At 39.9% G+C, this 23,639-nt stretch overlaps 1 protein-coding gene across 1 annotated transcript; it reads right to left on the bottom strand.

Annotated features, from left to right (window-relative positions):
* Positions 1 to 10,904: 10,904 nt before the first annotated feature.
* LOC121706138 (troponin T, slow skeletal muscle-like) lies at positions 10,905 to 22,910 on the bottom strand. Its single transcript, XM_042087626.1, has 9 exons — positions 22,739 to 22,910; positions 22,371 to 22,431; positions 22,010 to 22,126; positions 18,048 to 18,125; positions 16,919 to 17,032; positions 16,262 to 16,371; positions 12,246 to 12,336; positions 11,277 to 11,317; positions 10,905 to 11,091 (listed from the first exon to the last, which is right to left on the bottom strand). Exons 1-9 carry the CDS (start codon positions 22,792 to 22,794, stop codon positions 11,043 to 11,045), a joined length of 717 nt encoding a protein of 238 aa, XP_041943560.1. The 5' UTR covers positions 22,795 to 22,910; the 3' UTR covers positions 10,905 to 11,042.
* Between the last annotated feature and the right edge of the window lie 729 nt (positions 22,911 to 23,639).

Below are 23,639 nucleotides of genomic sequence, written 5' to 3' on the forward strand. Positions count from 1 at the left end.
AATGCACAGTTCCTACTAGAGCAGGGACATTCCTCTCCATCTTCAAAAAACTCCTGAATACCCAGCTCTTCAGAGAACATCTCCTTTCTTACAGCTAGTCTTGCTAATCCTAAAACTTACCATCTGACTAGAACTGACACTTGACTGTTTAAAAACAGCACTCACTGATGCACGTATTCCTATTGTACTCTCTGATGCACTTATTGCACTTATTCCTATTGTAGGCCTACTCTACCTTTTTAAAAATTGTCCTAGAATTGTTGAGAGAATTGCTTTAAAAAGCTTAAACTGTTTACCATGTTAATCGCTTTTGGCTAAAAATACGTCAGCCAAATGTAATGTAATGTAATGTAATGACCAGTGTTCAACACTCTTGTCTCCTGTCTCCTGTCTACAAGGTTTTGCACCAGTCAGGTCAGTAACACACTAAAAGCATTGGATAGAGGTCCATGCTGAGCATAACAAAGACCTCATTCCATGGCTGCCCAGTGACACAAAAAAATAAACTATACCACAGGTTCTGCAACATTTCCCTGATGTAGATGTGTATTTTTGTATATTATGTTGATATGTGCCTATATGTATATTGTTGGCTCTATTGTATAGTATGTGCCTATATTACTATTTGTCTACTGAATGTAAAAGTTACTATTACATGTCTATTTGTTACTTCTACTGTACATGTATATTTGTTGAATGTAGAGAGAGCTAACCTACCAAAGTCAAATTCCTTGTGTACTGTAAGTATACTTGGCCAATAAAACTGATTCTGATTCTGCTTGCAAAAGACTGTAACACATTTAAAACATGCAGCAAAAGCCAATTTTGCCTTCAAACAACACAACATGTACAGTAGTCAAATCACTGTTTGCTTTCAATCAATCATTACACAATGCACAACAACATGCTAAACACTGTTCTCAAAATGAGGAGATTCAGCCTTAATTTTTGCTATGTCTGTGCCATTTACTTTTCATTTTTAACTGCATTAATTCTTTCCAAGATGTAACTGCCATTGACATGTAAGACCTACAGACAAGACACATTTCATTGCACTACAATATGTCATTTATTTATTGAAATAGATCTACAGTTTTTGTACTGTTTTCATCCCCAAATACGCAATATAGTACTTTCTCTAAATCTGCCTTATTAGATCCATACCTCCAAATAGCAACACAGAACAGACATGGTATCTCTTATGGATAATGAATGATTGCTCATTGAAGAATTTTGCAATGGAGTTTCACACAGGTGTATCAGAGATTCAGACTTATTCACAGGTGGTGCTTTTGTTTAGCACAGGGAAGCTGTGTTAACTGTTTTGTGAAAGGGTGTGATAAATGTATGAACACAATAAAAACGTGTGACACACTTGCAAGAGATGACTTCTGATGTTCAAAGGTGTTAACCCATTGAAGCCCAAATGTTTCCCAGACATGCAAATATGCAAATCATGTGTTATTAGCAACCCTTTAAAGTAATCGATAATCTTTTTTTTTTTAAATGTAGAAAAGTAGATGAAAAAGTCAGTTTTATTACGGGTCACAATTGTGACAGGTGGGATAATATGCGTATGCTCAATTAAAGGTTGCTCAAATTGCTTTTTTGTTAAAATAAAGGTATTCTGACAGGACTTTTCAAACTGATATGAACACTGAGACCAATGGCAATAATAAATATGAAAAATATGTAAACATTGTTTATTTACCAGGAGCTTTGGCTTGTTAAAATAAAACCCTGAATGTGTATGTCTGTGTGTGCGTGTGTGTCTGCGTGTAGTTGTGAGAGTTAGTGTATATGGTCTGTGTGTGTGTATCTGCATGGGGTGTGAGAGTTAGTGTGCATATTGTGTGTGTGTGCGTATATATATATAGTCCCCTTAGAATTATATGGTTCTGTCTACATTCTGAGTAGTTCTGAGATATTGAGCCTCAAAGTCTTAGAATTCCATAGAGTTATACTGCTACAGTGATGGCCAAAAGTATTGGCACCCATGCTAAAGTTGACTGAAAAGAGGAATATAAATCATCTTTTGGAAATTGATCTTAATGCCTTAAGATGTAACTGCCATTGACATGTAAGACCTACAGACAAGACAAATTTCATTGCACTACAATATGTCATTTATTTATTGAAATAGATCTACAGTTTTTGTACACGTGTGTCACACGTTTTTATTGTGTTCATACATTTATCACACCCTTTCACAAAACAGTTAACACAGCTGTCATTCAAAAAATAACTCTTTTATTTTTAGCCCCACATCATCACATACCCTTCACCATACCTAGAGATTGGCATGGGTGTTATTTCAGTTAGCCTATTAGCTGGTTTGATTTGCATTGAGCTCAATGAGCATCAAACCAGCTAATAGGCTAACTGAAATAACACCCATGCCAATCTCTAGGTATGGTGAAGGGTATGTGATGATGTGGGGCTATTTTAATTCCAAAGGCCAAGGTAACTTTATCAGGATGCACAGTATTCTGGATCCATGAAATAACTGGCCTTTAAAAATAAAAATCTGCCTGTCTCTATGGGAATTTAACATAGGGGTGGGAATACTTATGACCCCTGTATTTTAAGGAAGAACATTTATTTATTTATGATACATTATTCATTCACTAAGAAAATTGGTGTCCTTAAAGCAGTGGTCCCCAAACTTATTCTTCCGAGGGCCAGCTCACTATGCCTGGCTCCAAGAGAGGGCCAGAGACTCGGAGTAGTTCTATATCAGTAACCATAAATAGCTTAGTGCTGTGAACAACAGCAGTCTACCTTAGTTGAATATTCTATTACATTCAATCATAGGCTATTGCAACTTACCATTGTTAGCTGTGTTTATATTGTCATCATGCCATTTCAGTGTAAAATTAAATAATACTAATAAAAAAAGTTTGCATTCCCAAAAGTATTAGCAGGGAGTCCCAAAAGTATATTTTATTTAAAAATGTGTGAACTCTGAATTCTGTGTCTTGGCATACACAGCTCAAGTTGTGAATATCCTACAAATAATTTAAAGTTCTCAAACTATGAGAATTTTATGAAGTGCTGAAGTGGTCTGAAATGACCACCATTCTAACTTTCAGTCACCTGATGAGAACTTTGTGAACTCTTTGTATGAACATTTGAACGAGTGAATAAAAAATTGAAATATTTATCCCAGAAAGTCCCAAAAATATGACTTGAATAGAAGTTAGTTAGTTATTAACAATTAATTGATACATTTTTAAAATACTTTGAGCACTGATGCAGTCAGCATAGGCCTCTTACATTGTTTGCAAGTAGGCCTACATTTCATTCCGTTTTCGATGGCAGACGCAAAACAGCGCCAAAACAACCACCGGTGGACAAAAAGAGTATTACATGTGTACTGTTAAGACTCGCCATAGAGAATGAATGGGGAAAATTGCGGAGGTTTTAGTTTGACAATGTTGTACTCCCGTGCGGGCCGGATGATATATACTACGGACATGTTTTGGGGGGCCACCCAAAATGAGGTGGCGGGCCGTAGTTTGGGGACCACTGCCTTAAAGGTTAGATATTTCCTAATTTTTCACTTAAGGCATTAAGATCAATTTCCAAAAGATGATTTTATATTCCTCTTTTCAGTCAACTTTAGCATGGGTGCCAATACTTTTGGCCATCACTGTACTGTAAGTGGAACAAACTTCTTCAGATATAATGTCCAATGTCCCCTTATCTTCTTAAGGTGTCACAGAATTAGCCTGGCTAGTGCCACCACTTCTCAATGAGACGTGGTCTGGGAACCAAACGTTCATTTTCTCGTATTTGAAAAAAATGCCCAGATCCGTTTATTGGGTGCCACGGATGTCTATCAAATGCGTCTGTACATAGCTCATCATCGTCTTGCTTTCCCATCTGTTCTGTGATTGGTTCCCAATCTCAGGCGAAAATTTGCTCCATGGTCTCCAGGCTGCCTTAGCAGCGTGAATCAAATCGTGCGCAAGGCAGCATGGGAACACCCAGGCTATCACAGAATAAGGATATGTAAATAACTCAATTTTGACAAAAATGTCAGATAGAACCTTATAATTCTAAGGGGACGATATATATGTACATATATATATTAGGGGTGTAAAGATTAACCGATACGTATCGGTATCCGTTTTTAACGTGTAAGATACGGCTACATCGATACGTGAAGCCCCGTACCGGAAAAAAACTGAAATGAACCGGTCGTTATATCGATTTACTTGTTACAGAGCCCGTCTATGGAGAGCCTTGACACTCCGTATTAAGTCCCATTGTACCGAATTTTGGATGCAGTTCCACCAGAGTTCCACGGGGGGCGATCGCCATGAGTGCAGAATGAATGGGAGTCAATATGTGTGCATCTAGATACAACATTCTATCCCACCGGTCACTATTGTGACCGTTAACATGTTTACTCATTCTGCAAACACACCAAAGACATTTAAATAATTATACATGTATATATCATAACTAGACACCTTAAAGACCATGTGTACAAAAAACATTTGTCCTATGTTTATTTTAACATACTTTAAAAACCTTTTATTTGGGAGCTGTGAGGCCGTCATCCACTTCTCATGGTGCAACCAGGAAGTAAACAGTTCTGGTCATGTGACAATTTACTCAAAACATTTGACACTGCACACATTTCATTGAAACACTCTATTGTTTCAATATTTACTGAAAGAGTATTGGGATATTCCCCAATTACAGTTTTAGAGGCTTATAAGTACATTTTTTTTTTTTCAGTCACAATTGTGACCGATGGGGTGAAATAGGTTAATGAAGACTAAGTGGATCCCAATTTCTTTAAGCAGGTCAAAGCATATGAGGAACATTTGTAATTTGTAATGCTGAATAGGTCAAAGTTCGAGTTAATGTAAGTGCAGAAACCGTAAACTCTTTTGAGCTTACGGAAATTGCATATTCTGTGCAATTATTGCTTATCTAAATAGTGTGAAGGGAAGCATCTCCTAAATAGATGCTGCAGAACAGATAGCTATATAGCTATAATCTCTTCTAGCACGATGCTAATCGTTGCATCCTGTTTGTGTACAGTTTCATTAAGTAAAGGCATGGTAAGAAAACGGGAAGACATGGGCATATTTTGATTTTCTGTTTATTTCCCGTCTTACAAAAATGGAATTGAATTGAAGTAAAAGTTAAAATACAGTCTTAGCTTCCTTTCTAGAGCTAGTTGGGTAGGAAGGCAGAGCTTGAGACATTAGCTTAAGGCTAGCAAGAGACTGTCACTTCATCATCTGAGAAATGAAAACAAACGTCCCTAATTGTTACAGTAGACTTTTCGGCGTTTATAAACCTGACACTTTTATACATTTTCATCATGTTACTCTCGTTAGTAGGCCTACTATCACTACTGACACTGACCTTCCACAGTATTGCTGCTGCATGACTAAACAGGAGCTTTTTTGGTTCTTTATTACCATCGTAAGACACAGAGTCAACAACGTACGCATAAATGCTGCTATACGTTATCCTAGGCGATTTTTTTAACTTTAGTCGTCCCATCCAGTAACTGTGGAGGGCGACGGTATATTTATCTTGCCGTTTTTTTTTACTCGGCGAGGTTGTGTTCCTACAGTGCAGTGAATGACAGACGGCGATTTTTTACATCGATCTTGGAAACGAAGCCCACAATCGCGCAAAGCATCATGGGGCGGTGGAAACTTGTGCTACATTATGGTGGTTGGCAGCTCATTGTCTGCAGCAGTCCTGTATCTTTAGAAAAAAAATATGTAGTATAGGCTGCTCGCTCAAATTGATAACACTCATTGATAATAAGCTAATGTCATTCATTGTTGACATGGTCCATGGAGTGCGAAAGTTGCAGCCGTGACGACAGGGAAAATGCAGGCAGCCACGATCTTGATAGGTCGTATAAAATTAACGTTGCTGATGTCTGGGTTAGCCTACACAAAGCTACAACGACACTTCATTATGTTTTCTTAATGTCCGACAGTTTAGTTTAGTTTATAAATAGGAAAATCATTTTGCCATAAAGTAAGCTAGGCCTACAGCGTTAAGTGTTCGTAGAAAGGCCTGATTTACACACACTGTTAAAGTGACATAAGTAGGCTGGTTTACCAAAATGACAAACAGTTGAATCAAAGATCCTTGACTTGACCCTCTCTGGTTGAATTTCTGAATAAAAATAATTTTGGTGCAGTTTTGACATCTTAAACGTGTAACCCCACATAAACGCACAAACATAACGTGGTTGCAGGGAGGGGATGTCCTATTTTGGAATTTTACCCGGATACAACAACGAACAGTATTTTTTGATTGGATGTCGGTGGCTATTTGTTTTTGATTTTGCTGGTGAGTGGTGCGCTAGTTCTGAACCCTGCGAGATACCCTCTCGTATCCCTGCGCGTCCTCTAATAATTATGCAGATACCTTGACATCCTTAGTAATATTTCTGCGTGAGAAATGCAAAGTGTGGCGTGTGAGTGTGTGAACTTGTTGAATTGCGTGTCTCACGCCCATTGCGTGAGACCCCTGTGAATTTCGTTCCGCCTAGCTCCACTCCAATCCTAGTGAATTCATCTGGCGAGAGAGTCAGGTTACATTGCAACGCCCTAAGTTAGAAGGAGGGCTAGCACTCCCAAACTTTTATCACTGGGCTTTTCAAGCTTGAGCATTGCGTACCTTGGCAGCAGGGGCGGGGCCACAGGGGCCCGGGCCGCATCTGAAATCTCATTGGCCCCTGACTGGCCCCTGTACCGTCAATCATCAAGTGTGTGAAACTTGTTGAGAACGACGATCAGAGATGCAATTCCATTCCCAAACAACTGGTGGCAGTAATGCACCTATGAAGCTTGAAAGCTAAAGCACACAGTGAACTGTAAAAGAAAGAAGAAACGATACATTTGGCTCACGGAAGGATCAGCTAACGTGAAGAACCGATACATTTGGCTAAGGAAAGTATCAGCTAGAATTGTAACGTGAAGAACCGATGGCAGCTTTTCATCCTCCACAGAAGTTTCTTGGTGAGTCACAAATCTCTATGTTGGTTATCATCATTATGTGAAAGGGACGTTTATTTGTTGCTGTCACAATATGTTAAGTTTGTCAATTAAATTACGAAGCAGCAGCAAGCTTGCAGTGAACTGTTAACTGACTTAGTCAGTGAACTGTTAACATTAACTTAACGTTAGGTTACTTGAGTTGAGGTTTGATTGTTTGTTAGCATGCTGATAGATTTTATGTATGGAAAGGTAATGTATGAAGTGTTTGAAATGGTGTTATATGAAATGCAGAGAAATGGACATCCTGTTTGTTTGGGGTCCGAAATTAATAATATTACATGCGCTAGTGCGCCTTACCAAATGTTTCGATTTTTGTTGCTTGAGGAAAATGTTTGGCAGCTGCTAACATAAACATGAGAATTCATGCCTAATAGCTAACGCTACGTTTTTGTAGTTAATGTGAGCTATCGTTGCAAAGTTAACCACTATTCTGAGTTTATTTGATTCATGGGCTTCGCATGAATTCTGTCTCAAAGTGTTAGGACAAGGAGAGTTTCATTGAGATAAATTGGTTACATTTTCTACTCTATTTACTCAAGCTTTATGATTTTAAAAAATAATAACTGGTTTTACAGTTGCCAGACGACATGCTGAATACAAGCATGGATTTTGTGAAACACGCATTTGTGTTTCACCTACAGACTGGGATGGCGCAGGAGCTGGTGACTTCAACCCACAGTCTTCAGAACCACCAGTCACCAAGCATAGCTGCTCCTAATGGTATGATGCTATTTCCTATTGCCACTACAGTGAGCATATTTTGTCATTCATTTTAGAAACGCCAGGTTGACAGTGGGTTATGAAAGTTAATAACAATTAAGTTACTCAAACTTGTTTCATTTTCTTCTCTGCAGACATTTCCCATTCTAGAGCAGATGGTTCTGTGCAACCTCTCCTTAACTGGTATTCCGCAAGATGCAGCACGGAAATAGGAAGAGGCCACTCAATGACTTCTGATACAAAGACTTCAAAAGGTAGGAATATTCCATCTTTAGTGTTTTGCTACCCCTTCCGTAATTTTCGCTTTCAAATGACCCATCGTCAGTCTTCAAATCAGAATCGGGCTTTTCTAACTGGAAGCAAGACGGTGGCTTCAAAGACCATTCCAAATAAGTTGTTGAAAAAATTGTGTAAATATGATGTAGTTGTTGCTCACATGCTGTGTGTGTGTGTGTTTGTTTTAATGTACGCAAACTGGCAGTGAAAGTGGTTTCTCTTATCAACAAAAGGGGAAACAGTTAAAGTAAAACTTGTTTAATTGAACGAAAAATGTGTTTATGATGTATGATTTCTGTTTAAAATATCAGTGTATTTGCACTGAAGTGTCTATTATATTTTAGTTTTATATTGTGTTTTCAATGCACATTATAAATAAATGGGAAAAGTGTTAAGAATTGTATTGGCTTTTTTGTTTTTTAGCATTTAGCATTCAAGTATTTGAACAAGGTAAGACTGGTGAAATGTATGCACCTTACTGCTGTGGTGTAGTCTAGTTAGCTGTAGTGGGTATACTGTGATCAACCCCAAATATTAATACCTATCCTTGTCTGTTTTAAGTGGGTATACTGAAATGGTGATGCTTTTTAAGTGGGTATACCAGAGACTTTCTAATGAGGAGACACAGCACTCAAAAAATCCTCCATAGAAATGCATGGGGCTAGTTTGTAACGCCATGGGCGTTGTCTACACATATCCCATCCCTTCCTCGGCAAAACGTCAACATGTGAATACACTGAGCCAATCATGTGGTGTGATGTGAATACATTGAGCCAATCATATGGTGTGTTGTGAAGACATCATGCCAATCATGTGTTGTGAACTCGCCGCTGGAACAAGATTGGTGTCGTGAAGCCTTGCGCACGCACATTTCTGCCGAATAGGATGCCCGATGAGTGCCCAAAAAGCGTTGCAATATGGCCGTCGAGTGGAGGGACTTGCCTAAAAGGACTTTACGTATACTGCGTATAGTCCTGCATATCACGTAGACAACGTGCCTCTGCCTTACTGAACAAGGGATTTTCTGTGTATGGATGTTGACTGGTTCTTGGCCCCTCAGTGTATGATGTGGCCCCTTTATGGCCCCTGTCTCAGAAAAATCCTAGAACCGCCACTGCTTGGCAGATTAGAACTCAATGGTGCCCTGGAGAGTAATAGACGAAGCACTAGCAGCACCCCACAGATTGCAGGATCTTTTATTCATTAAACAGAAACATCGGAACATAAATGCAAGAATTGAAAGCAATATCATATTCCCTTTTAGTTTGGTGTAAAGTAGAGAAACTTCTTGGTGATGTGCCACAATATCATAACCCACTTATTGTAACTGCAGGAAAACCCTTTATATTTATTCCCTGGGTGTCAAGGGGAATTAACACTTAATACTGGTGTTTAGACGACAACAAGAACGATGCAACCGGTGATGTTTTTCTGCGTCTGACCCTGTCATTTAGACGCAAACGGAGGTTTTATCTTTTCTATTTATTTTTTAAAAAACTCCGGGCTGATGGTTTTTTTTGGAAAACTCAGTTTGCTTGTTTGCATCTAAACAGGTACAAACTGAGATTTATGTTAGGGGTGGGCATATCGATCCAAATATCGATAGTATCGATACCAACATTGGTATTGGTATCGGATCGATACCAGCGTGATGGGATCGATACTTTAATTTTAGTTCACTTTCAATATCTCTTAATTTGTTCAAAATGTTCCTGTTTCACCAAGGGCTAGCCTACAGTCATGCAAACACCATTCCTTTCACATTTTGCATGCCAGCTTTGCAATGTTATGTTGCTGAAATGTTTGTAAACTATTAACAGTGTAAATCATAAAATCATTAGTCATAGAAATTTATTCAAATTTAGTATATTGATGTTTTATTCATGTCATAAATCATGACACACTGTTCTCCCCTATATAAAAGTATATAAACTGCTTTTAGTCACAAATATCAGTATTGGTATCGGTATCGGCAATACTGGCCCTATATTTAATTGGTATCGGATCGAAACCAGATTTTACAGTATCGCACACCACTAATTTATGTGACAAGGCGGAGATTTTTTGTCAGTTCAAAAGAGAAAGAGGAAGTGATTCGTTGCTGTTGTTGCTATTTTCGGGATTCTGATTGGCTAACATGGGCTTGAGCTTCTCGTTACACTGCTGCGTACAGGTTTGCCATGCTCTTGAAGGCATATACCCGAGTTAGTTTTCAGAAAAGTTTTCCTTTACACCGACAGGTGTGCACGATATTATTTTTGAAAACGGAGAGGGTGAGATGTCCGTTTATGAAAATAGCCGTTCATGTGTAATCGTAGCATTAGGGAATATATATATATATATACTGACAATGGCCTTCTATCACTCCTTTCAGCACTTTGAACTTCAAAGTAATATACAGGAGAAGCTTTTTTGTGCCTTTACAGCAGCAAAAAAACAATTATAGAATATTGGTTTAATACACAGATAAATGTACTGAATCACTGGTTGTTGAATGCGCAATATATGGCTAATTTGGAATACTCAACAGCCAGATTTAACCGGGCAAAGCCCCAAACTGTGTCGGCCTGGGGATACGTAGTGGTAGAATTGAATGAGCTCCTTAGAGACCAATAATGCATGTGTCTGTAAAATGTTGTTTATTTGTTTTCATTTTTTATTTTTATGGGCTCATTTTCTCTTTTGTCTTTTATTTTACTTGTAGTGGTGTACAACTGGTTTCCTTGGTTTTGACTTTTGCTTTCACTGTGGTGACGGGTCAGTGTTTGTGTGTTAGTGTAGTTTTGTTTATGTTCTGAAAAAAAGTTAATCACAAAAAAAAAAAAAGCCAAGTGAGGTCAATCTACTTACACACAGATATTAGATAGCTTATGATTTATTTAATCATTTCAACACAGTTTTGATAACACAGAGAGAGAAGGGAAAGGGAAAAGCCCGAAATATACAGCCCTTTCCATGTTAACCCGGACCTCCACTTTTTCCACTGGCAGACAGGCCTCATTTCCAGCGCCCGCCAACTTTGCCTTTATTGCCATGACCCTTTTTACTATGAGAGGAGGGAAGGAGAGAAGGAGAGAAGGTTTAAGATATCAATGATGAAAAGTATGTGGCAGGTGAAATTTATATATTTGCATATATAACTATGCAATAGTTATGGTATTGCATAGTTATATGTTATATTACTATGGTATTAAATTTATATATTTGCAAAATGAGGAGGCTTAAACTTACAACTTCTGAGCATGAGAAATTCTGTTGAGGAGGACGATAATCTAGAAAAAGGAAGTAATAAGACGAGAAATTACAGGCGTGTGTTGTTGCACATTATTCACCCACCCACCCACTCAGTTGAGAACCATCACCTTTCTGTCATATCACACATTGGAGTCAGTCATTCCTTCATAACATCATGGGTTGATTACTGTAATTTCCTTTACCTAGGTCTCCCTCAATCACTGTTATCACACCTATAGATGGTCCAGAATGCAGTGGCAAGGCTGCTGACTGGTACCAAAAAACAGGAGCCTATTACCCCAGTCCTAGCCTCTCTTCACTGGCTCCAATCCATTTCAGGATCCAATTCAAGACTTGGTTAATGTTTTTTAAAGCACTAAATGGTCTGGCCCCATCCTACATCTCTGACCTCATACAACCCCACTCAGCCCCCAGGTCTCTTAGATCTTGCAACAAAGGCCTTCTACATATCCATTCTCTGCTAAGGCAAAAAGGCGACAGAGCCTTCGCAGTTGCTGCTCCACACATGTGGAATCAGCTGCCACCTGATATAAGAATTGCCCCCTCCGTAACTGCTCAAAATTGACCTGTACACTCTGGCCTTCTCTGCCTTCTAACATCCATCTTGCTATGCTTGCTTTCTGTGTTCTGCTGTTCCATGTTTAATGGGTAGATGTATGTGTACTGTTTATGTAGTTTTTTCTCTTTATATTTTCATTTTATTCCTATTTTATTTTTGTTTTATATTTATTTTATTGGTTTTGATTGCACTCTGTTTATAACTTTGGTCAGTGTAAACTGTGTAAAATTGTGCTTTAGAAATTAATTTTACTTTACTTACTTACTTTTACTTACACAGACACACACACACACACACACATACATTTTATGACAGGAAGTATGACACAGCGTAATTACATCATACACTCAGCCACACATAACAAAATAACATAACAGAAGCCCCACCTCATATTTCTGCATCTTCATTTGATCCATGTAGTCAAACTTCTCTGACTCCAGCTCGTGGATCCAGTTCCACATCTCTTGTGCACGCTGCCTGCAAAGAAAGAGAATAAGAGTGTAACTGCAGTTCATTAACATGTTTTGTGGTCTACGCATAAGGTTTCATTTATGTAGTGTGTAACTTCAGTACAGTTATTCTATGTTCTGAATAGCTTGGGGCGGAACTAATTTGCATACGATGCCTGTGGCAACACACTGAGAGAGAAAGATCTGCGATGCAGTGTGGTAAGCGCATTTTACAAAGAAATGTAATAATATTACCTTTTAAGTTAAGTTACTGCATTGTATTTGTTAGAAATGTGTTGAAGATATGTGATGCGATCTAAGAAAACCCTTCACATGATACACTCTAAAATACTTGATTTTTCACCCTCTCTGGTGAAATTTCCCCAATTTAAGATTCTGATACCATCCTGGCAACATTCTGGATTATTTTTCTTAAATAGAATACATTTTTAAATATTTTTTTATTCATTGAATAAGCCCTTTTAAAATGTTTAATCATGGATTTTATAGTTCAGGTACACACCCAAAAGGGGTGTTTTGACATATTAAATGACTTGGAAATGTTATTAAATCACATTTTTTGGGGATTATATTTTTGCAAAGTGTACCATACCAATCCACATACATTTCAAAAACATTTCAGTACAAATTTTGAAATTTATGTTCATTTTCATCCTGGGGACTTAAAAATTCCCGTAGTTGCAGAACGGCCCATACATACTTACTGTATGCACTCACACATACATATACTTATGCGCACACACACACATACATACTTAACACACACATACATACATACTTATGCACACACACACACACACCGTAAAACTTCAAATAATAGCCGAGTCCAAAATAGACGCCTGTCTCTTTTAAACGCCTGGCGTGGCTACAGGTTCGGGTCAAAGGCCGGTTTCCAATAGAGGCCTGGTCTGTTTTTTAGTTTCGGGTTGTATTTAATCTTCTAAAACCCGTCAGATCATCTGTTTAAAGCCCAATTCACACCAAAGATTTACAATGACATGAAACCATTGCAGAAAGGAGTTGGGTATGAATTAGATGTTGCACGTTGTTGCAAGCCATCGCAAAGCATTCACCATGTCTAGTCACATTTGCAAGGTTTTAGAATGTTGCATCAAGTTGCTGGTTAATAGAATGTTGCAGAAAAGTTTTGTGTAAAGGGAATTAAAGGCCTGTCTCATATAGACGCCTGTCTCTAATATAGCCGGTGCAGTTTGGCAATTTAGGAAAATAAAAGGCCGGGCTATTATTTGGAGTTTTACGGTACATACTTATGCACACACACACATACATATTTATGCGCACACACACATACATACTTAACACACACATACATAGGGGAGAACGGGGTAAGTTGATGATAGGGGTAAGATGAGCCACCCCTTTTTTCTTGGAAACCGTAAACAAATAAAACACATGCTAACTCAAATAACGTTTTCATTTAAGACCTCAAGAGACTCATTTAAAGTGTAATTCCGGAGTAATTTGGAGTACCAAGTTTGACCGGCTTTAGTGCTTCCAGCCAAAAGCTAACAGTGCAAGTGCTAACGGCAGGGAGCCAAACGTATCCAAACGGCCATTTTTTAACCACTAATAATGCTCAAAATAGCACCACTTCTGCAGTAGCATGAATAGGGCCCCTACACATAAAACAAAAGCATCAAGAACTTTACTGCTTCGGGAGTTTACTGCTACTCTAGAGATCCTAATGGAACAAGAGCAATATTTAAGAGAACTTCAAAAACTTGAAGCTGAAAAAAGAAGTGGCTTGCTGAGCAAGAAGACTGCCTGTATCATTATAAGGATATGCAGTTCTGATATTCTTTTTTCCCTTAATGTTAGTTGTTTTCTCCAGTCTTCTCTTGCAGTGATTTTCAACCGCTGTTCCATGGCACTCCAGTGTGCTGTGAGAGATCATCAGGTGTGCCGTGGAAAAATTGTCCAATTTCACTTAATCGGTCCAAAAACATTCATTATTTAGTTGCAAATAGTAGCCTATGCCATTGTTGCACGTGTGTGCCTGCAATGTAGTGACTTGTTAAGTAAATTGATACTCTTTCATGTCTAGGGTTACACCTTTGCTAAAGAAAAGTACATTTAATCCAACTGATGTGAAGAACTACAGACCTGTCTCCCTTCTTCCTTTCTTGTCAAAGGTTTTGGAGAAAGTGGTCTTCAAGCAAGGATGTGACTTTCTTTATCAGAATAATCTACTAGACCCTATGCAGTCTGGTTTCAAGAGTCATTCTACGGAAACTGCTCTTCTGTCTGTGACTGAAGCATTGAGAGTAGCTAAGTCCTCTGCTCAGTCATCAGTATTAATTCTACTAGATTTATATGCTGCTTTTGATACTGTTTACTATGACATTCTCCTTTCTATACTATCTGAACTGGGAATTTCTGGTAAAGCTCTTGACTGGTTTGACTCTTACCTTAAAGGGCGTTCTTTCAACGTGTCTTGGCAAGGACAGGTATCAAAGTCTCATGACCTCACCACAGGTGTGTCTCAGGGATCAGTATTAGGGCCCTTGCTTTTCTCTATTTACACCAGTTCCTTAGGTGAGACCATTCGCTCCCATGGATTTGACTATCACTGTTATGCCACTGTTATGCAGATGACACTCAACTTTATCTTTCCCACCTGATGACTCTAGCGTTTCCCATCGGATTTCTGCATGGCTTAAGGATATTTCAGCCTGGATGAAAGATCGGCACCTTCAGCTTAATCTCTCAAAAACTGAGCTTTTGGTGTTTCCAGCTAATACAGCTATACCCCAACAGCTTGACTTAACTTCACTGACCCCAACTAGATCGGCACGTAAACTTGGGCATTGTAATTGATGACCGACTTAACTTGTCTGAGCATGTAGCTTCAATTGCAAAATCATGTCGGTTTATCCTTTACAACATTAGGAAGATCAGACCTTATCTGCGCTGTCCGTGTAAATAAACTAGTGCTTGTCCTCCGAGTTCATTCTTGACTATGGTTGTTAGGGACCTCAAACCGGTCTATTGTTTTGTATTTGTATGTTGCTTTGGACAAAAGCGTAAACATAACCATAACCATGCAGTGGGTGGCAGTAGGTAGCGCAATAATGACCTACAGTATGATGGTTAATGAAGCGATGCTGACGAGAAATGGCAGTGAAAAATAGATATTAGAAAGCTAGATACCGCATTGGGCTCCAGAAGGTAGGCTACGTAAATAGTGCTGCCATCATGGTAGGGGCAACAATCACTGGAGGCCAATGGAGAAACAGGTGTCTCTAATTGTCGGGAAGTGTTGCCCATAGACAGTAAGGTGTTTAACCCCAGCAATATGAAGGCCGCGTTCACGTAGCCTATGCCACTTAATAGAACTCGACGGACAATGCGGTATCTAGCTTTCTAATATCTATGTGTCAAAAGATGTAAAACAGCGATGGATAGGCCTATTTGATAAGGCAAAATGCAGACCCTGTACTGAACAGTAAACAGATGGAGAGACTAAATTGTTATTATTTTTGCTGTATTAGGCTACATTGTGTAATTTTGTTACATTTTTGGTTGGTGGTGTGCCGCGGGACTTTTTTAAAGTAAAAAATGTACCGTGGCTCAAAAAAGGTTGAAAAACACTGTGGCTGGTTGGTTTCAGGCCAGTGCCTGACGTGTGGATTTACAAAAATCCCAATATAGTTATCAAAAACACCACTGACTCAAATGAGTGGCTCCCAGAGAGGCACTTGTTAAGCAGGTGGTGGCGAGATGCAGTCAGAAGACCTCTAGGAAACGTAAGGTGAGTAAATGGTGATAAAAAGTAATCTAAAAGGAAAAGGATTGAGGACATCAAATCAGAATGATTGTATTGGCAAAAGACTACTCCCCTTAAAAACACAAATGAGGAAGGACAGGATGTGAGTTAGTCTTCCAGGGTTGGGGAGGTCTATGTAACTTACTTCAGGGCATCCTCCCTCAAGTTGTCAAGAGACAGAGGTTTGCGCCTCTCAGATAGAGTCTTTCTTTTAACTTCTCTTCCTGTCAGCCGTTTTCCTCTCTTCTGTTCTGCCTGGATTATCACCACACACACACACACACACACACACAGAGAGAGAGAGAGACAGTCAACAGAAGAGAAGCAAAATAATATCCACCTTTCATGCAGGTAAGGGAAGTGATAGTAGAGCATGCTGAATGGACACAATGTGAGCCTATAGTTCATAGATCTCCGTTTCTCAAGTGCAAGAGTAGGATGTTTGACACCTACAGCTACACCTGCTACCACAGATTTATAATTTCTCCCTTTTATCATTCACTTACTCACATTCACTTCACACACCACTGCATAACATGTGGCACTAGAACTCAATTGCCCAACAAAACATCTGTTGGCATTTACAGATTACAGATAGTGTACATCAAGAACTACAGCGCACTCCAGGCGCCCCTGTCTTTTTTTAGGGCCGATTTCAACCATTTATCTTATTATCTGCCTGGATTATCACCACACACACACACACACAGAGAGAGAGAGAGAGAGACAGTCAACAGAAGAGAAGCAAAATAATATCCACCTTTACATACGATTTTGTCTCTTTGTTTCATGATTATCTTACCTTTGCAAGGAAACCACCAAAATTAGCCCCCATGTTGGACAGCACTTTCTTCTTTTTTGCCTCATCATCTGCTCTCTTCCTGGCCTCCTCATCCTCCTTTCTCTGGCGTTCCTCCTGAGAGATGTTGAGAAAGAGGACAGACAAACAATCACAATTCAATTAGGGTTAGGGGGGTTAGCATGGGCTTATGTGTAAGTTTAACTGCCCATGAAAGACGTGATATTCATCTGTTAGGGGGTAAAACGAGTGGGATAGGCCTACTTCAGTTGAAACATTGAGTAGTCGTTGTTTAATATTAATACTCCTAGGCTATATTGAGTTCAAACCGTGGTTTAACCCTAACAGAGCCATTTCTGTCACTCTGGAAAGAGTGCTCAGCTCAGCTTGTGCAGTCAAGATACAATGTGAACAAAAATAGGTAGGCTATCGCCCTTCTCCAGTTGGCCACCTGTTAGAATAAATCAGAAGAAAGAAAATCACATCTACTGGGGGGAGGGCCATCATGGGGGAGGACCCCCATACCCCCTGCCATTGTGTCCCACCCAGGTTTGGAATGCTCCGACGCCCATGCCTCGACTGCTCCAGCTCCACCGGATTTCTGGAATTCTGTGAAACTCGATGCTTTCTATCTGCAGCTCATCTTATCTGATCACCCACTCTCTCCAGAGGGAGAGAAAGCATTAAAGGAAAAATCTGGGTTTTCTAAGTTTTCACATAGATATCTGTTTCTCGAGAAAAAACGAAAACAATCGGTTTTACCTACCTCGAGTTGCTACAGCCAGCAGCTAGCACAGCCAGGCAACTACAGCGCTACACTGGGGGCATGTCCGTGAGCTTCCATGTACATGCCCACAGAGTTTAGCACTGTAGCTGCTGGCTGTAGCAACTCGAGCTAGGTTAAAACGATTGTTTTCGTACCGACAGTAGGCTACTCGGTGACTTCGACAAACGGAGATCTATGTGAAAACTAAGTGAAATTTCTCCAAATGGAGCAAAGAGTTGAGTGGATAGCAGCATAAGTTCTGCTCTACGGGTCCCAGCCACGACACACATCCCTTAGTTCTGAAAATAACTGAAAGGCACTTCTGTTTGCAATTTGTCACTCCATTTCAGCTCGCCACTCTCTTACCGCAATCCTGGTCTGCCGGTCCCTCTCCTTCTCTGCTCTGACACGTTGCTGTTCAGCCCGCTCAAAGCGCCGCCGCTCCTGTGGAAAAAACACCAGAGGACACCAAGTTCACATGCAGACATCTCTGCAGACCAATTAAAACCACTGACTGCACTTTTGACACATTACTTGACCTGGATCTATTGCATATGTATTTTGAGCAATCCTCAAAAAACTATATCTCATGATTGTATTATGTGTTAAATATGTTAGTTCAAATATGTAGTCTTCCAAAAGATACCAATGTGGGAACCTTAACCTAGGTGACTTCCAACACAGGCAGTCACATGACACAGGCCATCACCTTTGGTTGTTCATGATCACATACAATAACTAATCAGGAAGTGATAAAAGGTTTGGAGGCTGTAGGCGTAGATACAGTAGATTCTTTTGCTGCTGCTGCTGCTGTTTGATTTTTTGCCTGAGTTGGGCTCACCTTTCATGCAGGTAAGGGAAGTGATAGTAGAGCATGCTGAATGGACACAATGTGAGCCTATAGTTCACATAGATCTCCGTTTCTCAAGTGCAAGAGTAGGATGTTTGACACCGCTACCACAGATTTATAATTTCTCCCTTTTATCATTCACTTACTCACATTCACTTCACACACCACTGCATAACATGTGGCACTAGAACTCAATTGCCCAACAAAACATCTGTTGGCATTTACAGATTACAGATTGTGTACATCAAGAACTACAGCGCACTCCAGGCGCCCCTGTCTTTTTTTAGGGCCGATTTCAACCATTTATCTTTAATCAGAGCATAGCTGGAGGTTAACAAGAGTAAAGTACACATTGCTCCCAGCCAGCTGCAGTATGGGAAAGGCAGGGGAGCAGGAGATATTTTCAAAATGAGGGGGACCAAATTGTGAGCTTTTGACCAGCAACCCTTCAGTTCCAGAAGCCCTAGTGGGCCATAGCTGCCCCATTGCATAAGCTATGTTAGTTTTTGATGTAATGTTAGAAATTTGAGGGAATACTTGTAATGGCTTTACAAGTTACCAGAACACATGGTAAAGACCGAATAAATTAACAGGCAGTTACAATGATTTGCAACTTACTTTGCCCTTATAATTAATATTAGTATTAACATTTCAACAACATCTAAATACCTTGAATTATTTAAAATATATTAAAAACAAATATTTAAAATGTCTGCCATATATTGAAACAAACATAATATCTAGGCTACATCACTTCAGGCAAATGCAAACCTATCTCTTTGATTTAGGCTAAATTATGTCCCTATTAAAAAATAGGCTATAGCCCCATGCTGTCATGATATATGACATATGCATATGCATGTGTAGCAGGGTAAGCAGGTCCTGCTCTCTGCTGTCTGTCTCACTGATTACCTTGATTGACAGACCCGCCCAGTCATTAGCCCTTTCACTGATATACATTGGCAGGCAGGTAGCCTACTTCCCGTGGGAGCGCTCCTGCCGTTTCCCCCTTCGGGGACCTGCTCATGGTGTTGAATCTGCCACACATGCAACATGCTATCTGACATACGGGGAGATTTGATGACCATTGCGTTGCACATTGGCTGGGGATGTAGGCTACAATATGTCAACTTTACATTGTTTGCTCTCTGAAAAAAAATATTGTTTTTTTGTTGCTGGTTCATTTTGATTTGCCTTGTTGTGCCCCAAGCTTCAAAGAACTTGTCACGTCTAAGCTGTGACAGGCACAAGTAGCCTAAGATAATTTCCCAGCTTGTTTAGGGCCCTGAACGCTGATAGGATACACTGTATCCGATTCAGTGATACCTTTTGAGGGATTTATGCACCAAGGTAACTCAAATAAATGGATTGTCTTGTAAATGATGTCTGAAATAAATGTTTTAGAACTTAAATGTGGTTTAAGATTTACTCATCTTGTATTGAAAACGAGTTGATAAGTAGGCTATTGGTTATTAAACAGGATGAGCAGGAGACGTTCTACAGAAGTAGCCCGGTTTAGATTAGGCTATGATGGTTGTTAGTAGACAAACTGATTTCAGATATTCAACCGTTTCCAACATTTCAGATATCCAACTGTTACTAGCAGAGTGAAAGTGAGATTGTGTCTAGATGGCTGTGGTAAGCCTAATGAGATGTTTTATTTAGCCTAGCATACACGGGTTTCCCGTTTAGCCTACCAACAAAACTAGATGCGCGCGCAGTCGTGGGGCAGAAGACGCTTGGTGGCCGTCCACAACGTTAGAAACTTAACCTAAATAGTCGGCGGCTGTAAGCTACGGATTTTTTTGTATACCCCTGTTGTCTTAATTATAATAACATCTCATTTCAGACTACATTTCAGAGTTTGCCGTTCATTTGCAATATTAATATAACATCGTATTTTGTCATTTTTGGCGAAGACATGCATTCCGTTAGGGATATTGAACATATTGAACAATCTAACCATCGTGATTTCGAATTGATGCAGTTTTCAGCACAAAAACTAATTTTATAGACCTCTCCAGAATAAGTCCCGCCTCCTAATTTCCGTATCCAACCAACCTTCGGTCGTCAAATGTCTATGGGAAATAACATGGCGTTTTGAAAGATCGTACCTGTCAAACTCTGTAGGTGACAAAGTAGAAAAAGCTGCTGGGCAGATTGGTCTACACACTTCTGCCATCTAGTTTCCACTGGATTTTTTTTCGGTCCCGTTTAAGAAGTATAGTCTATAGTATACTACTTAAACGGCACCGACAATCAAAAAATCCAGTGGAAACTAGATGGCAGAAGTGTGTAGGCCAATCTGCCCACCAGCCTTTTCTACTTCGCTACCTACAGATGTTTTACCGGTATGATATTTCGAAACGCCATGTTATTTCCCATAGACAATCGACGCCAGGAAGTTGGATGGATACGGAAGTTACGGAGGCGGGACTTATTCTGGAGAGGTCTATTCTTTTCATGGAGAGCATTGCTCTATGCTGTTCTATGCTTTCTGCCTCTTAGTTGCGCACGCATGTTTTCCTGACGTTGCATAGAAATCCATGTAGACCTAGGCTATTATTTAGCGTGTAAGGCTTTTTTCCCTTAAAAATGAGGGGGATGATCACCGGCGTGCCAGGGGAAAGGTATGTGTCTTGGAGCGTGCACCTACACCTCAAGGATCAAAGCAGTCGTGGCGCTGTGGTGCAGCTGGTACAGCGCCCGTAGCCTATCAGGGCACAAGTCTGACCCGAATCATTTCCAATCCCGATCCCACCCCATCTCTCTCTCCCACTCTTTTCCTGTCAGTCTCTCACTGTTCTATTGAAACAAATGCAACAAAGCACAAAATAGTGCTTAGTTTAAAATCTTAAACTGTGTTGATCCTTGGGGCAGTCCTGGCCTACTGGTTAGGGCTTTGAGCTTGTAACCGAAGGATTTCCGGTTTGATCCCCGACCAGTAGGAACGGCTGAAGTGCCCTTGAGCAAGGCACCTAACCCCTCACTGCTCCCCGAGCGCCGCTGTAGCAAGGCAGCTCACTGCTCCAGATTAGTGTGTGCTTTACCTCACTGTGTGTTCACTGTGTGCTCTGTGTGTTCACTAATTCATGGATGGGATAAATGCAGAGACCAAATTCCTTGTATACCCAAATATACTTGGCCTAGAAACCTGATTATACATTTACATTTGACATTTTTAAGGATTAAAGAAGTCTCTTATTTTAGCTAGGCCCGTCACATATGTTTTGACTTACACCCACATGTACATGTAACTGTTAGGGAAGTTGGTGGTTTCGCAATCATCCACATAGAGACAGTGATTCATGTCATTTTTGTTGCCCAGAATTAAATTGTGTTTATGTTCTGGACAACAGAGGTTCAAAACAACTGTCTGTGTCTTGCTTAGTCTAGAGTTAACATAGCCGCTAATGCTAATGGTTATGATAGCTGTAGTAGACTGACAAGTCTAACTAACTGACTAAGGACAACTCACAATCCGCTCCTTAAGTCCAATGAGCTCTTCTTCCTCTTTCTTCCGTTGTTCAAAGTGGACATCAATCAGAGTCTGGAGCTCCAACAGGTCTTTCTCCATTCTTTTTCTATGGATATCCTGGAGGTGGGCACAAAAACAGACCAGTTCAACAAAAACAGGAGTGACAAGGAGAAATTAAGTCAGAGCAAAAAAGACATTTGATTGTTTTATTTGCATCATTTGTGAGTTTCTGAAGCTGAACTTAAAGTGCTATGGTATGCACTCCATATATTCTTTTAGAAGCCAGCTGTTTTTGTTTTTCTTGTTCTCCCCTCATTAAACAACTTCCAAATGCAATTCCAACTTCAAAACCCACACTCACATCAAAGTCCACTCGCTCCCCTTCAGGAATCTTCGGAGGGGCCAGCTGGGGCACCATGGGCCTGTGACAAGGGGAAGTTCATATTGGAAGGGGAAGTGTAAACTAGGAATAAAACTTAGTGAAAGGAGAGAGGTGCCACAGCTCTGAGTTTAGCTGATTTCCTTAATGAGGCGATAACGTTTTCAGCCAGTCTGGCATGCAATCTGAGCAAGGCCAGACTGGCCGAAATGTTATCACCTCAATAAAGAATTCCGATATAAACTGTGAGGAGTGTGAGGCTCCTCTCTCCTTTTACCAAGGGGAAGTTATATGTGCTACACATATGTTACAGACAGCCATAAAACACAAATAGATGAAAGTCAACATACTTGGGTCTTGGCCTCTCTTCCTCTGAAAGGAAATGAAGAGGGAGATAACAATACATGAGGGTGTGAGAGGGAGATTCACTGCACTCTATAATTATTCAGCTTTCAGTGAAGATGGAAACTCCACTGTAGAGCCTTCACTCACTCTATTCTCAGGGAATTGAAGCGAGGAACATTTGGTAACACTTTACTTGAAGGTATCTACATAAGAGTGGCATGACACTGTCATAACTGTCATTTTCTACTCTATTTACTCAAGCTTTATGATTTTAAAAAATAATAACTGGTTTTACAGTTGCCAGACGACATGCTGAATACAAGCATGGATTTTGTGAAACACGCATTTGTGTTTCACCTACAGACTGGGATGGCGCAGGAGCTGGTGACTTCAACCCACAGTCTTCAGAACCACCAGTCACCAAGCATAGCTGCTCCTAATGGTATGATGCTATTTCCTATTGCCACTACAGTGAGCATATTTTGTCATTCATTTTAGAAACGCCAGGTTGACAGTGGGTTATGAAAGTTAATAACAATTAAGTTACTCAAACTTGTTTCATTTTCTTCTCTGCAGACATTTCCCATTCTAGAGCAGATGGTTCTGTGCAACCTCTCCTTAACTGGTATTCCGCAAGATGCAGCACAGAAATAGGAAGAGGCCACTCAATGACTTCTGATACAAAGACTTCAAAAGGTAGGAATATTCCATCTTTAGTGTTTTGCTACCCCTTCCGTAATTTTCGCTTTCAAATGACCCATCGTCAGTCTTCAAATCAGAATCGGGCTTTTCTAACTGGAAGCAAGACGGTGGCTTCAAAGACCATTCCAAATAAGTTGTTGAAAAAATTGTGTAAATATGATGTAGTTGTTGCTCACATGCTGTGTGTGTGTGTGTTTGTTTTAA

Source organism: Alosa sapidissima, chromosome 3, assembly GCF_018492685.1.
Source record: "Alosa sapidissima isolate fAloSap1 chromosome 3, fAloSap1.pri, whole genome shotgun sequence".
Lineage (NCBI taxonomy): Eukaryota > Metazoa > Chordata > Actinopteri > Clupeiformes > Clupeidae > Alosa > Alosa sapidissima.

Bases quoted from the DNA above. Each gene is read 5' to 3' on its own strand.
- LOC121706138 (XM_042087626.1), bottom strand. From the start codon at position 22,794: ATGTATTGTTATCTCCCTCTTCATTTCCTTTCAGAGGAAGAGAGGCCA. The intron at 17,033-18,047 runs GTAAGAGAGTGG...AACATCTCTCAG, and splicing joins ACCGGCAGACCAGGATTGCG to GAGGAACGCCAGAGAAAGGA. The intron at 12,337-16,261 runs GTAAGTTACATA...CTTTCTTTGCAG, and splicing joins TTGAGGGAGGATGCCCTGAA to GCAGCGTGCACAAGAGATGT.